At 42.5% G+C, this 17,132-nt stretch overlaps 1 protein-coding gene across 3 annotated transcripts in view; it reads right to left on the reverse strand.

Moving 5' to 3' along the window:
- GARNL3 (GTPase activating Rap/RanGAP domain like 3) overlaps positions 1–17,132 on the reverse strand; it is a 203,210-nt gene that overhangs the window by 94,999 nt on the left and 91,079 nt on the right. For 2 of the 3 annotated variants that reach the window (XM_084649927.1, XM_084649928.1), the window contains 5 exons: positions 14,479–14,542; positions 14,202–14,228; positions 13,735–13,810; positions 9,283–9,381; positions 7,099–7,202 (listed from right to left, as the gene is read on the reverse strand). In XM_084649927.1, the coding sequence (XP_084506053.1) occupies positions 7,099–7,202; positions 9,283–9,381; positions 13,735–13,810; positions 14,202–14,228; positions 14,479–14,542 (370 nt within the window). Of the gene's footprint in view, positions 1–7,098; positions 7,203–9,282; positions 9,382–13,734; positions 13,829–14,201; positions 14,229–14,478; positions 14,543–17,132 lie in introns of all 3 variants that reach the window. The other variant, XM_084649926.1, reaches the window with a different exon arrangement.

A 17,132-nucleotide genomic window follows, 5' to 3' on the forward strand; every position in this document is an offset into this window, starting at 1 on the left:
AATATTAAGAACACAGTCTATCTGGAACACAACAAGAAGCCAACAGAGAGCACCAAAATGAGACTTTGACATGCAAAAACTGAGATACAGCGAGCAAGCAGACGCTGTGCAAATCATTACTGGATCAAGCTCTGTGAAGAGATACAGACAGCCTCAGACACAGGAAACCTCAAAATCATGTATGATGACCTGAAGAAAGCTCTAGGTCCCACTGTCACAAGGTTGCGCCTCTCAAATTGCACAGCAGTGACATCATTACATATAAAAAAGCAAGCAGTTGTTTCTTTCTTGTGCGTATAGCTCTGAATAGTGTTCAACCCAATGGGACATCACCAGCAAATCACTGGACTAAATACCAACTCTAAAGGTCATGTGAGAGCTAGATGTGGAGCCCACTGTAGAAGAGCTAAGCAAGGCCATTGATTTGCTATCAAGTGGCAAGGCTCCTGGACAAGATGGCATCCTAGCACAAATCCTCAAGTGCGGGACAGACAGCCTATTACCATATCTTCATCAGCTGCTACTTGAATGCCATAAAAGAGGGTGAGGTACCACAAGAGATGCGTGACGCAATCATCACCACTTTGTATAAAAATAAAGGCAAAAAGGGTGAAAGCAACAACTACAGTGGTATCTCGCTACTAAGCGTAGCAGGAAAAGCTTTTGCAAAAGTCATCTTAATGAGCTTACAACAGCTGAAGAAACGTGTCTACCCTGAATCACAGTGTGGATTCAGGGCTGGAAGATCAACTATAGACATGATATTTTCTCTGCGTCAACTCGAAGAAAAGTGCAGAGAGGAAAACCAACCATTGTACATCGCCTTTGTGGACCTAACACTGTCAGCAGAGCAGGTCTATTTGCTATACTACAAAAGATAGGATATCCACCAACCCTGTTAAGTCTTATATGTTCATTCCACAACAACATGAGAGCAACTGTCCAGTTTGATGAGTCCACTTCAGAGAACTTTGAGATGAAAAGCTGAGTGAAGCAAGGATGTGTTCTTGCCCCTACACTCTTTGGAATCTTCTTCTCAGTACTCTTGAACTGTGTGTTTAAGGACATGAAAGATGGAGTGTATCTCCCATAAGATCAGATGGGAAACTCTTCAACCAGCCCCTGACTTAAGTCAAAGACCAAAGTAAAAAAAAGTGCTAATCAGGGAACTTCTATTCCATGATGATGCTTCCCTCATAGCCCACAATGAAGATCATAGAATCATAGAATATCAGGGTTGGAAGGGACCCCAGAAGGTCAACTAGTCCAACCCCCTGCTCAAAGCAGGACCAATTACCAGTTAAATCATCCCAGCCAGCTTTGTCAAGCCTGACCTTAAAAACCTCTAAGGAAGGAGATTCTACCACCTCCCTAGGTAACGCATTCCAGTGTTTCACCACCCTCTTAGTGAAAAAGTTTTTCCTAATATCCAATCTAAACCTCCCCCACTGCAACTTGAGACCATTACTCCTCGTTCTGTCATCTGCTACCATTGAGAACAGTCTAGAGTCATCCTCTTTGGAACCCCCTTTCAGGTAGTTGAAAGCAGCTATCAAATCCCCCCTCATTCTTCTCTTCTGCAGGCTAAACAATCCCAGCTCCCTCAGCCTCTCCTCATAACTCATGTGTTCCAGTCCCCTAATCATTTTTGTTGCCCTTCGCTGGACTCTCTCCAATTTATCCACATCCTTCTTGTAGTGTGGGGCCCAAAACTGGACACAGTACTCCAGATGAGGCCTCACCAATGTCGAATAGAGGGGAACGATCACGTCCCTCGATCTGCTTGCTATGCCCCTACTTATACATCCCAAAATGCCATTGGCCTTCTTGGCAACAAGGGCACACTGCTGACTCATATCCAGCTTCTCGTCCACTGTCACCCCTAGGTCCTTTTCCGCAGAACTGCTGCCTAGCCATTCGGTCCCTAGTCTGTAGCTGTGCATTGGGTTCTTCCGTCCTAAGTGCAGGACCCTGCACTTATCCTTATTGAACCTCATCAGATTCCTTTTGGCCCAATCTTCCAATTGGTCTAGGTCCTTCTGTATCCTATCCCTCCCCTCCAGCGTATCTACCACTCCTCCCAGTTTAGTATCATCCGCAAATTTGCTGAGAGTGCAATCCACACCATCCTCCAGATCATTTATGAAGATATTGAATAAAACCGGCCCCAGGACTGACCCTTGGGGCACTCCACTTGATACCGGCTGCCAACTAGACATGGAGCCATTGATCACTACCCGTTGAGCCCGACAATTTAGCCAGCTTTCTACCCACCTTATAGTGCATTCATCCAGCCCATACTTCCTTAACTTGCTGACAAGAATACTATGGGAGACCGTGTCAAAAGCTTTGCTAAAGTCAAGAAACAATACATCCACTGCTTTCCCTTCATCCACAGAACCAGTAATCTCATCATAAAAGGCGATTAGATTAGTCAGGCATGACCTTCCCTTGGTGAATCCATGCTGGCTGTTCCTGATCACTTTCCTCTCATGCAAGTGCTTCAGGATTGATTCTTTGAGGACCTGCTCCATGATTTTTCCAGGGACTGAGGTGAGGCTGACTGGCCTGTAGTTCCCAGGATCTTCCTTCTTCCCTTTTTTAAAGATTGGCACTACATTAGCCTTTTTCCAGTCATCCGGGACCGGGAAGATCTATTACAAGAACTCATGGACTGCCTTTCAAGTACCCGTCAGGCATTTGCTCTCACCATCAGCATCAAAAATACGGTTGTATTAGGACAGGGCGTTCCACAAGATCCTTCAATTACCTTAAATGCAAATCAGCTAGAAGTAATCCAAAAGTTCAGCTATTTAGGTTCTACAGTGACCACCAACCTCTACCTGGATGAAGAACTAATTGTTTGCATTGGAAAGGCTGTCACCACCTTTAGCAGACTAACTAAAAGAGCATGGAACAACTCAAAGCTTATCATCAAAACCAAAATGCTACCGTACCAAGCTTGCGTCCTCAACACTCATGTATGGTGGGGAAACACGGACAACTTATGCTCATCAGGAGAAAAGGGTGAACAGTTTCCACCTACGTTGTTTACCCTGCATACTCAACAACAAATGGCAAGATAAAGTCACCAACGCAGAGGTTCTTCAAAGGGCAAATTTACCAACTGTGACAGCCCTGCTCAAGCAAAGACGACTGCGCTGACTGGGCCATCTGAGTAGGTTGGAAGGACATGCTATATGGGGAGCTATCAGAGGGAACAAGAACAACAGGACATCCCAAGCTTCGCAATAAAGACGCATGCAAGCGAGATATGAAGGAATTTGGAATTGATCCTGACAAATGGGAAATGTTGGCAAGTTATCGTAACAAGTGGCACCATCATCTCCATCAGGGTATCAAAGTCCATGACAAGAGCTGGCTCCTACAGTTTGAGGAGAAAAGAGCCCAGAGGAAGCAAGCAGCTCCCAACCAAGATACTTACATTTGCAATAACTGCCAAAGATCATGCAAATCTCGGATTGGCCTATTCAGTCACATGAGACATTGCAAACCATGTACTTCATAGCCTGCAATTCCCACCATCTTTCGCAGATGAAAAGATGCCAACACCCATTAGGCAGGGGGTTTGAGAATTATCATTTTGTGTGAAGATACGAAAAGTACTACAGTTAGAGCTCAGTGAATAATGGATTTTTCAGTTCTCTGGCAATTCCGAAAAATACAAAAATTGTTTAGGTCAAACAAAACATTTAATTTCAACAAAACCATTTAAAACATTTGATAGTTTTTGTTTTTTTAATTGGAAAGTTTGAAAAGTAATTTTGAACCAAAAAATTTAAAATGTTTCATTTTGAAAATATCAAAACAAAATATTTTGTTTATTTGGGACAAGGTGTTATTGAAACAATTTGGCAAATTTGTCATGAATTCATTAAAAGTTTTGGTGTCACCAAAGCTCCACTTTTTGCCAAAAAAGTTTCAGTCAAAACATTTCACCTAGTTCTAGCTAAAACCTTATTACTAAAGAGTGGGTATTGGAAGCAATTATAAAGTATGTGGAGTTGGCCAGGTTTTAGGCATCAGAAATGGTGTTTTGAAGACTGTGAGAAATATTTGTATTAATGTTAGAATATTGTGTGTACTTCTGATAGTCACTCAGTTGCTTAATGACAGCTAAGAATTAAGTCAACTTTATCGGATCTGTTTTTGGTCTACAGAAACCAAAGTTAATGGCTTTATATAGCTCTCCAGCAATACCGGGGTCAAGACCTTTTTTTTGTTACGTCTCTAAGTGAGGCATAACTGTCCTCTACTTTAGGACAGGGACAGGGTCCTTTAGACAGGAAACCTTAAACAAAGAACTTGAGAACTGTTAAGAAGAGCAGCCCTGATGCACAGCAAGGGAACGTCAGGGTCTGCAGAAAAGCAGAAGGAAACAGTCCCCAGAACCAGAAAGGTACCTGGGATAAGCTAGACCTACCTGTCTTTTGAAGAAATATTAAGCTTTAGGTAAGACAATACGTTCGCTGTCCTTTTGTTGTTTTATCACTTTTCTCTCTGATTGCTATGTAACCATGGATATAAAACTTTGTTTGGAAGAAGCTGTTCAGAGTCAGTATGTTTACCTACTGATCACAGCATTTCAAAGGCAAATTCATTAAAATTGCTGAGGAAACATGATTGAGAAACAAGGGTACAGCAACATGGAGAGCCAGTCTAAGAGTCAGGTAAATAGAAAGATTCCACTTTGAGAGAAGTGCAGGTGCTGGGCCTCTCACTTGAAACGGGGTGCCCAAACATAGACTGAGTGAGGAGTCAAAGGAACTGCTAATCCTGGACTGTGAGAGGTGTCAACGTTATTTGAGGCAATTATACCAGTGTTTCCTGTAAATTAAGTTTCCTCTCTCTCTTGAAATTTCTGATTGTACATAAAAGCAGCATCACCATCACAAATATTCTGGTAAGAGTCTGCCTAAGCACAACTAAGAAATGAATTCAAAAACAGCCAGCACTGACTGAATACTGCAGCTAATAATTCTAGCAAGTAACAAAAGTCTTTGAAGGATGGAGCTACCATACCCATTGGCTGTTTTCCTTTCTTTAGTGTCTTTTGTGGTGGTAACAATTAGGTAAGAGAGATCATTAGAAGTATTAAGTGCCTTAGAAAACTTTACCACCACTAATCAATTAAACTTTACAGGACTCTTCTGCGACAAGTAAGGAATAAAATATTATCTTCATTTTACAGATAGGAAAATTGAGGCACAGAGAGATTAAGGTGTTCTGATGCCACAAATTGGCGTGGCAACTTCTTATCCAGTAAGAGGACAACTAGGGTAATTCATGAATGAAGAGAGAGATAGAGATTTGCCCAAGGTCAAATAACAAACTGGTGGCAAACCTGAGCACAGAAACCAGATATGCTGATTTTTAGTCCTTTCATCGAATTACTAGATCATGCTTGTGACGTTGCACTCCATGTGCTTTATGGAAATATTCCTATGAGCGTGAATATGATGTAACTAGAATAAGCTTTATGCAAAAGGTCTCTTCTAAGGTATCATAACAAAGGTTATAAACTACTAAATATATTTCTCCTTTTTGGATGCATGTATCATTCTTGTATCTGAAGCTAGAAATATGAAGTATAACTCTGAGGTCCTACTGTAATTAAGCAAAGTGTGGGCCATTAATGGTGGTTTAGAATCTTGATGGCTCACATTGACTAGGACAATTGGTTGTAAAGGTTATTTACCTGCAAGCCATCCTGTGTACGTGTGGACCAGCCCATGGGGAATGGAGAGTAGGGGTCTTACAGTGACATGTGACCATGTCACCTCATAATGAAATCCATCTTAAATCTGGTACTCTTCCATTTAGAAGGAGGGGTGGGGACCCAAAGAGACGAAAGATTCCTACCTTGTGCCAAAGCTATAAAAGGGGGTGGAGCAGGACAAAGGGGGCTGCCAGTCATGAGAAAACCCCTGGTTACCAACTGAGATGTCTGCTGGAACTAACGAGGACTGTATCAGGGGAAAGGAGGTAGTCTGTAAAAGAAGCTTATTGGAACATCTCTGAGAGTGAGATATTATCTGTAATCAGTTTCTTAATGTATTAGGCTTAGACTTGCGTGTTTTTGCTTTATTTTGTTTGGTGACTTACTTTATTCTGTCTGTTATTACTTGAAATCACTTAAATCCTACTTTTTATACTTAATAAAATCACTTTTGTTTATTAACAAACTCATACTTCATATTTCTAGCTTCAGATACAAGAATGATACATGCATACAAATAGGAGGAATATATATTAATACCTGGGGGAGCAAACAGCTGTGCATCTCTCTCTATCAGGGTTATAGAGGACGGACGATTTATGAATTTACCCTGTATAAGCTTTATACAAAGTAAAATCAATTTATTTGGGGTTTGGATCCCATTGCGAACTGGGTGTCTGGGTGCTGGAGATAACTGAAAACAGCTCAGCAGGTTACCTAAGTCTGCAGCTTTGAGGGCGTGCACCAGACCTTGCGTCTGTGTTGCAGCAGGCTAGTGTGTCTGGCTCAACAAGACAGGGTTCTGGAAGTCCCAAGCTGGCAGGATAAACAGGCTCAGAGGTAATTTCAACACATTAGGTGACAGTCCCAAGGGGGTCTCTGTGACCAAATTATCATTTAATGACAGACGTTGAGATTCAAAAAATTAAAGCTTTTTGACCATTACAACATAAATTTATCAACATCATATGTCAAAATACAAAGTAAACGTCCAGTAATCAAAGTCTAATAAGCTCTCAAACAGTATTTTTCTTACCTTGCTTATCTATAAATTTTGATCATCAATGGAAATATTTTTTCAGTTTGTCTGTGTGTGTGTACAGTGAAATCGATGTATATCATTTTTATCAATAAAAATATAATCCTTCCAAGACTAACTATGAGATAGGTAATGCGATGAAGTGTATTGACAATAAAGATATAAAATTTTATATATCGGGCACAATTTTGAATGCCATAAGCATTGAGAGATTTTTAGTCTTACATTTCAAAAAACAAGTTTCACTGACAAACTAAAAAACCTTTTCTTTTAAACATGCGGTGGTTTACTAAGAAAAATCACTATGAAAACCACATACTTGCTGCTTGTTCTCTTTAGAATATGGTAGCATGGTTGAAACATGGAACATAATCTCATGCCCTTGATACACTGTGTAGATGGAATATATTCCTGTTGTATCATCTGCAAAGGAAGAAAACCACTCTCAGTAGGATTATGCAATATTGCATTTCTAAGGAGAAAAGGAAACTTCATTTCCTGCCACAGAACAGTCTCAGGGCACCTTCTTTTCAGATCCATACTTCTTACTTGCCTTTAAACAGGACAAAGTTAATTATAAAATCTTGACATCCTGCATAATTTAAATTATATATAAAGGTGTGTCAAGGTTCCTCCCCCACTCTGAACTCTAGGGTACAGATGTGGGGACCTGCATGAAAACCTCCTAAGCTTACTTTCACCAGCTTAGGTTAAAACTTCCCCAAGGTACAAATTAATTTTATCCTTTGTCCCTGGATCTCCACTGCCACCACCAAACTCTAACTGGGTTTACTGGGAAACGTAGTTTGGACATGTCTTTCCCCCCCAAATCCTCCCAACCCTTGCACCCCACTTCTTGGGAAAGGTTTGGTAAAAATCCTCACCAATTTGCATAGGTGACCACAGACCCAAACCCTTGGATCTGAGAACAATGAAAAAGCATTCAGTTTTCTTACAAGAAGACTTTTAATAAAAGTAAAGAAATCCCCTCTGTAAAATCAGGATGGTAGATACCTTACAGGGTAATTAGATTCAAAACATAGAGAATCCTTCTAGGCAAAACCTTAAGTTACAAAAAAGACACACAAACAGGAATAGTCGTTCTATTCAGCACAGTTCCTTTCTCAGCCATTTAAAGAAATCATAATCTAACACATACCTAGCTAGATTACTTACTAAAAGTTCTAAGACTCCATTCCTGTTCTATCCCCGGCAAAAGCAGCATACAGACAAACACAGACCCTTTGTTTCTCTACCTCCTCCCAGCTTTTGAAAGTATCTTGTCTCCTCATTGGTCATTTTGGTCAGGTGCCAGCGAGGTTACCTTTAGCTTCTTAACCCTTTACAGGTGAAAGGATTTTTCCTCTGGCCAGGAGGGATTTTAAAGGGGTTTACCCTTCCCTTTATATTTATGACAAGGTGGACTACCCAAGCTAGTGATGCAGTCACATTAATGTTTCTGCCAGTGGACCTACCCTGAAAGGAGATATGTATCCAGCAACTCAGTTAAAATGCATCGTGAACATAAACAAATGCAGCCACCGACACATATCAGTAGAATCTCCATTCAAGAAATCCGTAATTCAGTAAAATATACTCCTGTGTTTGGGGCTGACAGCCAGTGCATATCTACATTCTCAATCATGGCCTTTGACTGAATAATGAACTCCTCCTACAGAGTCCCACTGAAGACACGTATCCAGTTTAGTTTTATTTTAGTACACCATGAATTCGAAGGGGTCCTATCCTGCAGAGATTTGTGCCTGACAAGACTAATTTTTGTCTCTAAGAGAAAAAGGAGCTGAATGTGACTTCTTTACAGTATGTGAAGTTGTTATGCTATTTAACCACCTGTAGCTAACACCATGACACAGAATATGTGGCCAGTTCATGACAGGAAAGATGCAGTCTAAGAAAACAGACAATGTGAATTTGTGAGGAATAAATAAGGTTGAGGCTGCATCATGGAAATCCTCCAAATTCTAGGCTCTGTCAGGGGGCAGAGTGGGATGGTAGGGAAGTATGCTATGCCAAAGCTGTGGGGGGAAGTGCCTGATATGTTATTTCCTATTATAGTCAGTGGGGATGCCTCTCCATGCTGATATCCCCATCCCAAGCTCTGTTGTGAGGAAGGGAGTGTCTCACATTGCTTAGCTATAACCAACCCAGGATGACAGAGGAATAGTATTAGAAAGTTTTGAAAGGAGTATGACATGACAGACATAGCCTGAGTGGTGGAAACTGTATCAGGTTGTGTCAGTGGTGGGGAGATAAAGATTTACCAATATTATTAAGAACATTATTATTATTTGATTAAAAATGGCAAAATGTATCTAATAATATGTTTAGGAAATAGTATCTGAGTAGGTCGCTTCTCAGACTGGACTATTACTGTCTGTTACGTAAACAGTATATGAGTGTTCTTATATTCTGTACATATGCATGCACACTAACAGCACATCCACAATAGACCTGTCACCAGTTATTTCAGCTGAAATCTTACTTTTGGTGTCCAGACCTCCTCTGTAGCCTGTCCAGCCCTTCAGTGTAACTGTGTCACCCAAAAGATTCAATAATCTTTGAAAGCTGCCACTTCCAGTTTCTACAAGTGGAGAAAAGCAGTGTTAGGTATGAAACAGTTCATCAGTATGGCAGATGCAACTGCGTATGAACCACAATACAGAACACAGGGCCTACTCCCCAGCTTATATTCAGGCAAGCACTGCTTCTTCATGTGAGTGTCCCGTTTCTATACTAATTCTCTAAATATCTGCATGGGTATATTAGAAATTTAATACATGAAACAGGAATGTGTGAGCTGACCCATTGGCTCAACAGTAGAGGAACACGCTACCATGTGGGAAACTAGAATTTCACAATTGAGGTCAATTCTCCTCATATCACCCAAGCCTGGGAGCTCTGTGAAAGCAGCACTGTCAGCCTTGAGGAACATGTAGAAAAAGGGATCACCATGTGTTTACTAAACAGTGACTCCCTCTTGCTAATTCTGATGGCACAGGGACAGTCATCATGATGCAAGGCCTCAAGAAAATAAAATGGGAAATAAGTGGTCCTTTGGGATCCTGAGCCCCACTTCCTCCAATCTCTTAAAAGAATTATGGATATTTTTATTTCAAATTTGGCTTGCGAACTTGAGAGTACAAATATATTAGACAATATCTGAAAACAGCACCAACACACCAGAAGCTGGCCAAAGCTTTAATCATACAAAACTCAATTTTTTTTCAAGTGTAACTTTAAAGTATACAAAGCCCACATTAAGAAAAAAGTCAAAACCCAAAAGTCTGGGTTTTCTGATTATTGTTAGCCAGATGAAAATGAAAATTCTCACAAACACAACTATTCAAAGAAATTATATTTAATGTGTGAGAAATCAAAAGTATTCTTTTGGGTATACAACAATCTCAAACTCTGGGAAAAACAACAACCAACAACGGATCCAGCCCCTTTCCAGCTGCCCAAAAGGTAGTTTTCAAATATCTTTAGAATTATTGTAAAGAAAACCAGAGTTCTTGGAGATGTCCCTGCATATTCCTATTTATGGGATATTGCACCACTGTGGTGCCTTGCACTAGAACCCTTTGAACCTACCCTTCTAGCAGTGTAACTGCGGCACTCCTGCACCACTGCCCCTCTCCTCAGCATACCCAACATACTGAAGATGAGGCTATAAATGGGGTAGAGCACCCTCCCAATTGCTTCCTCCACAAAGCCAGAGACGACATGACCAGGATTCTGACAGAGAGGGGAAGAAGGGGAAGAAGCGTGAATATGCAGAGCCATTTCAAAGAACTCCAGTTAAAGGTAAATAACCTTCATTTCTTCTTTCAGTGGGTCTGCATATTCCCACGTATGGGACAAATTGATAAAGGGCACTGAGACTAACATGGAGGTAGGAACATAGTCTTAATTGAATACAGACTGAAGCCCTCTTGCCAACCCCAGTATCCACTCTAGAAGCCAAATTCAGAGCATAATGCTCGGTGATGGTGTGTACCAAAGTCCAGGTTGTAGCTTTGTAGATCTCAGCATCTGGCACCTGCCTAAAACAAGCAAAAGAAGCAGCCAGAGCTCTAATGTAACGTGGTCAGATTGAATACACTGTTTAATACACCAGGATATATTCTGAGAAGAAACCATATGCCCCATATTATTCTTGACATACATAAAAAACAGTCTAGATACTTTTACAAAAACTCTTAGTTCTGTCCAAATAATATGCAAGAGCCCTTTGGGCATCCAGTTGGTGGAAGACAGATTCCCCTTTATCAGAATGTCGTTTAGGGGAAAAAATACCCACTACCATAGGCAAGAACCAAGGATCAGGTTTAAGAATTACCTTGTCTCTATTAAAGGAAGTAAAAAGGTGAATCAGCCATGACCCCAGTCAACTCACTCACTCCCCTGGCTGATGTAATGGCAATAATGAAGACAGTTTTGTTCATTTTATTATTTGCCTTTCACTCTGCCAAAGGCTCAAATGGAGGTTTTATCTACATGGTCAAAACCAAATTATGGTCCCCCAAAGGGGCAGGATCTCTCACAGGAGCATACAAGTTTGATAAACCTTCCATGAACTTCTTACTGGAAGCATGAACAGTGATCTACCATCAACCAACGTATGATCCGTGGAGATGGCTGCCAAATGAACTTTTAACAATGAATTAGACAACACTTGATTTTTTAAGTACATTAAGTATTCCAGAACACAAGGGATAGAAGACTGTAGGGGAACCAGACCTCCCATGCATCCATGCCTGAAATCTGGACCACGTCAGATAGTGGTAGTTTCTAGTGGACTGTTTTCTAAAACTAACTAGTATGTCCTGCACGGATGAAGAACATAACTGCTCAAGAATAGAGAGTCAAATCCCAGTCACTCAAGCCATCAGGTACAAGGATTGCAGGTGCAGATGAAAGATCCTCCTCCTGGGACAGATCTGAGGACAGAGGAAGATGCATGAATGAGATGAGATAAGCAAACCACTGCTGACATTGCCACGCCGGGGCAATGAGTATCACCCATGCCCTGTCCTGAAGTATCTTCCTTATTGCCTTCTGTATCAAGGGAAAGGCAAACATCAGACCCTTCCCCGCAGTGCAGAAGGAAAGCATCCAATAGGGACTCACTGTCCCGGCCCATTCTGGAACAGAAACAGTGGCATTTCCTGTTGAGTCTCGTCATGAACAAGTCCACAACTGGCTGACCCCACCTCAAAAATACAGTCTGAACTCGCTTATCCTTTAAGAACCACTCGTGCATCTGAGAGCCATCTCTGCTCAGGTGATCTGCAACTACATTGTTCTCACCTGCCAGATGTAGTACCACAGGATGAATGTCATGGCAGATACACCAATCCCATAACTTTGTCACCTCCACACACAAGGGGGTGGAATAAGCTCTCCCATTTTTCGATATAATACATCACCAATGTATTGTCTGTTATTACGTGCACAACCTTCCCTTGCAGAATACAGACGAATGATTTGAGAGTCAAATCCCAGTTCCAGTATGCTGAAGTGCAATGCTCTTTCCTTGGATGACCAGAGCCCTCAAACTGTCAAGTAATTCAGGTGTGCCCTGTTTGACCACCAGTCTGGACATACTATAAGGTGGTGAGGCATGATAATCAATAATTGAAAGCTGGCCCAACTTGGGCTGGGGACCCAGGACATCCAGTGCTGAATGGGTCTCATTCTCAGCTGTGCAGAGTCCACAGGTAGTAATTGCCATAAAACCCATGAGAAACCTTGCCCCTCTGTATAGGACAACTTCAAATCTTTAATATACTCTGTCTCATTCTTAGAAACCTGTAGTGTGGCAGAAAAACTCTCCCTTCTACAGAGTTTAATATGGCCCCTTTAAAGGGAATCCTTTGAGTATGACAGAAAGAATCCTAGGTCTGAGAGAAGTTTGGTCTTGGTGGCTATATGGCTCATCAGGTCCTCATGCACAGTTGCCTTTAGCAGCTAATCATCCAAGAAGGGGTAAATGAAAATACCCTGATTCCTTAAATAAGTCACTACTGCAGAAAGACATTTTGTAAGTACTCTGGGTGCCAAATGGGAGCACCTTGTACTGGAAATAGTGACCAGCAATCACAAATCAGAGATACTTTAGACAGTGGCGTAGCCAGGTGGAAAAAACAGGGGGAGCAGAGATTAAAAAAAGGCACCACCCCCTGGTACTCACCCGGCGGTGCTCGGATCTTCAGCAGCACTTTGGCATTGGGTCCTTCACTCGCTCCGGTCTTCGGCACTGAAGGACAGCCCCCCTGGCCACCACAATGCCGCCGAAGACTGGAGCGAGTGAAGGACCCAATGCCAAAGTGCTGCTGAAGATCCGAGCACCACCAGGTGAGTAAAAATTTTAAAGGCACCTAGTAAGTAAATGGGCGCCGTGGCTGCTGTCCTGCTTCCCCCCAGCTACGCTACTGACTTTAGATGATTTTGACGGATTGCTATATGAAAATGCTAAACTAACTCTTAGAAGAGAAGACTCTGCCTCTGAGGACATCAGAGGGGTTCACATCCACCCAGGCATGCGGTTAGGCAGACTGGAGATGGGAGGGCACTTCGCCCCCTTTGTAGCCTCACACTCAATTTGTGGGGTATGTTGAGGAAAGAGGTGGGGCTGCAGGAGCCCCATAGCTACACTGCTAGAAAAAAAAGGTTCTACCAAAAGGTGGCACAATATTTCATAAGTGGGAATATACAGAGCTACTCAAAGTGCATTTGCAGTATCACACCAGTGTCGGAAAAACAACTGGGAGAAGCATACAGAAAAGATCCACCATTAGCATAGCACTAATAGCCATCTCTCTTCTCCACAGCCAATATACAGAGTCAATATGCAGTCCTGTTGTTTTTACGTTCGGGCAGCCAAATGTGTTCAATTACCAAATGAAAAGGTGAAAAGAACGTGCTGACTCACCATTGCTGAACATTTCATCATCTGTAAGTTGACCATCTTTAGCATAAAGAACGCCAAACTTAAAATTTACGCAGCCCTGAGGAAAAAAACAGAGCTATAGGGTGTTAATCAGGAAAGGTCAGCAAGTGTACTTTTCTTATCATTTTTCCACTAAGGATTTGTATACAAGTCCTACTTATGAAAATATATGGCCCTTATCCTTGTGTTACACAAATATCACATTTATATTTTTCTCCACTAATTTATCTTTGAGTCATATGATGAAATTCTATTTATGTACTTAAATGTATTCACAATGGAACTTACAATCTTCAGCTTTGCATGCTCCACAGTGCCTCACATTACAGTTCTTGTTACAAGAAATGACCGCTACAAGAAATTACATATAAAGGGGAACTTATTCTAAATGCAAAGCTAATATTCGCTGAAGGGGTTTTGTGAGTTCAAAGTGATCAGTTTACACTTACTTCTTGCTCTTCAAGAACCAGTAAATCCTGTTTAAAAAAAAAAAGCATGGTTAGCACTCTGACAAAGACCTGGCCATCTTATTTCCACTCCTTTAAAAATCAAAGTTGTTTTCCTTTTCAAGTGACACTTCAAGCCACAATGTTTTTTGGCAATGTCACAGAACTGTAATCTGCACCATCATGTCCTGCCACTGCAACTGAGCAACAACAAGTACAATTATTTCTATAAATAGTGTATTCTAAAACACAAGAGGGAAGAAAACTGTCTCTTTCTTACCTTTTGTATCTCAGGGTGAGGAATTTCCCTAGGGCTTTTTTCAAATTTGTCAAGACTCATGGCACTGAAATGCAATTAAAAATAATATATTTTGTAAGAGAGAAAGAATATTTTTCAATATTAGCCATTTAGTGTTACACACCTGCACATAAAGAATTAACCAAATAGCCATTTTATCATACATGTTTGCATTCTCATGATCTCTTTGCCATGTGACACTGACTACTACATGGGAATTTTACAGAAAGAAATGAGTAAGATATTGCATTGCCATCAAGTTAAACCTTATTTTGTTTGCATATAAAGCTCTGAGCTAAGGACTATCATAGTTATCCTTTTAATATTACACAAGAGAGAATTTTGTTTTGTAAACTTTTCCTCCACTTCCTAAAAAGTAACATAAGGGAAGTGAAAATCAAAACAAACAGGTGTATTATTAAGCTTAACACAAAACTACAACCTAAATATGCACAAGCAACACAGGAAAATAGAAAAATAGTCAACTGTATACATAAGAAACAGGATAAAACCTTTGTATATGCAGAAAAATACAAAATATGACTTATTAAACAGAAAAGAGATAGTTACTTTTTCCATAAGTGGTGTTCTTCGAGATGTGTTGCTCATGTCTATTCCACAATAGGTGTGCGTGCTCGCCATGTGCACCAGTGCCGGAAGTTTTTCCACTAGCAGTACCTGTAGGGGGGAGCGCCCCCATGACCTCTGTAGGGGCGCCTGCCTGACGCAGTGTAAGGGGAGCTGCGTGCTCCCCCCACCCTCAGTTCCTTCTTGCCAGACAACTCCGACAGAGGGGAAGGAGGGTGGGATGTGGAATAGACATGAGCAACATATCTCGAAGAACACCAGTTACGGAAAAGGTAACTGTCTTTTCTTCTTCGAGTGATTGCTCATGTGTATAGCACAATAGGTGATTCCAAGCTATATCTGTTGGAGGTGGGTAGGAGTTCACAAGTTCCTAGGACGGAGTACCACCCTGCCGAACCCAGCATCATCCCTGGCCTGGGAGACGATCACATAGTGTGAGGTGAATGTGTGAACCAAAGACTACGTGGCAGCCCTACAAATGTCCTGGATGGGGACATGGGCCACGAAGGCAGCCGACGAGGCCTGCGCCCGAGTCAAGTGTGCCCTCACAATGGGCGGCGCGGAAACCCCCATCAGCTCATAACAGGAACAGATGCACAAAGTGATCCGCTTAGAAAGCGGCTGAGTGGAAAGCGGCTGATCTTTTGCACGCTCAGTCAAGACAACGAACAGTTGTGAAGACTTTCTGAACGGCTTGGTCCACTCGAGATAGAAAGCCAGAGCTCGCCTCACGTCGAGTGTGTGGAGACTAAGTTCCTCACTAGTCACGTGAGGTCTGGGGCAGAGGACTGGCAGAAAAACATCCTGACCCATGTGGGTAGGCAGAGACCACCTTCAGGAGGCACGCGTGGTGTGGGCGGAGCTGGACCTTGTCCTTATGAAAATCTGTATACGGTGGTTCGGAGGTTAGGGCCCTGAGCTCTAAGACCTGCCTGGCTGACGTGATAGGTACCAGGAAGGCCACTTCCACGAGAGGTGAGACCAGGAACACGTGACCAGTAGTTCAAACGGGTTCCCTGTGAGACGAGCCAACACCAGGTTTAGGTCTCACTGTGGAACCAGGGGCTTGGAATATGGGTAGAGACGGTCCAAACCTTAAGGAACTGGCAGGTCATAGGATGGGAAAACACCGTGTACCCTTGCACCAGGGGATGAAAGGCCGATATGGCCACCTAGTGTACCCTGACTGACGAGGGCGCCAGACCCTGGGCCCTCAGGTGGAGGAGGTAATCAAGGATAACAAAAATGGAGGGCAACAAAAATTATTAGGGGACTGGAACACATGACTTATGAGGAGAGGCTGAGGGAACTGGGATTGTTTAGTCTGCAGAAGAGAAGAATGAGGGGGGATTTAATAGCTGCTTTCAACTACCTGAAAGGGGGTTCCAAAGAGGATGGATCTAGACTGTTCTCAGTGGTAGCAGATGAAAGAACAAGGAGTAATGGTCTCAAGTTGCAGTGGGGGAGGTTTAGGTTGGATATTAGGAAATACTTTTTCACTATGAGGGTGGTGAAACACTGGAATGCGTTACCTAGGGAAGTGGTGGAATCTCCCTCCTTGGAAGTTTTTAAGGTCAGGCTTGACAAAGCCCTGGCTGGGATGATTTAGTTGGGGATTGGTCCTGCTTTGAGCAGGGGGTTGGACTAGATGACCTCCTGAGGTCCCTTCCAACCCTAATATTCTATGATTCTATGATAAGCTGGATCGGGGCAGCCGTCGGGGAAATATCCTGGCCTGCCGCCCACCTCAAAAACCGAGACCACTTCCCCACATAGGAGCGGCGAGTGGAGGGCCATCTACTTTCGAGGAGGACTTGCTGAACCTGTTCCGAGCATGTCCTTTCCTTGCCACATAACCACTGAGCAGCCACGCTGTGAGGTGAAGCGTTGCTAGGTTGGGATGGAGGAGGCGGCCCTGGCCCTGAGAGAGCAGGTCCGGTTGGAGCGGCAACTGCCATGAGAGGGTCCCCTACCAGTGCTGCCTGGGCCACACTGGGGCAACGAGGAGGACCCTGGCTTTGTCTGCCTTTATTTTCTCCAGGGCCCTG

Source organism: Lepidochelys olivacea, assembly GCF_965140295.1.
Source record: "Lepidochelys olivacea isolate rLepOli2 genome assembly, chromosome: 16".
NCBI lineage: Eukaryota > Metazoa > Chordata > Testudines > Cheloniidae > Lepidochelys > Lepidochelys olivacea.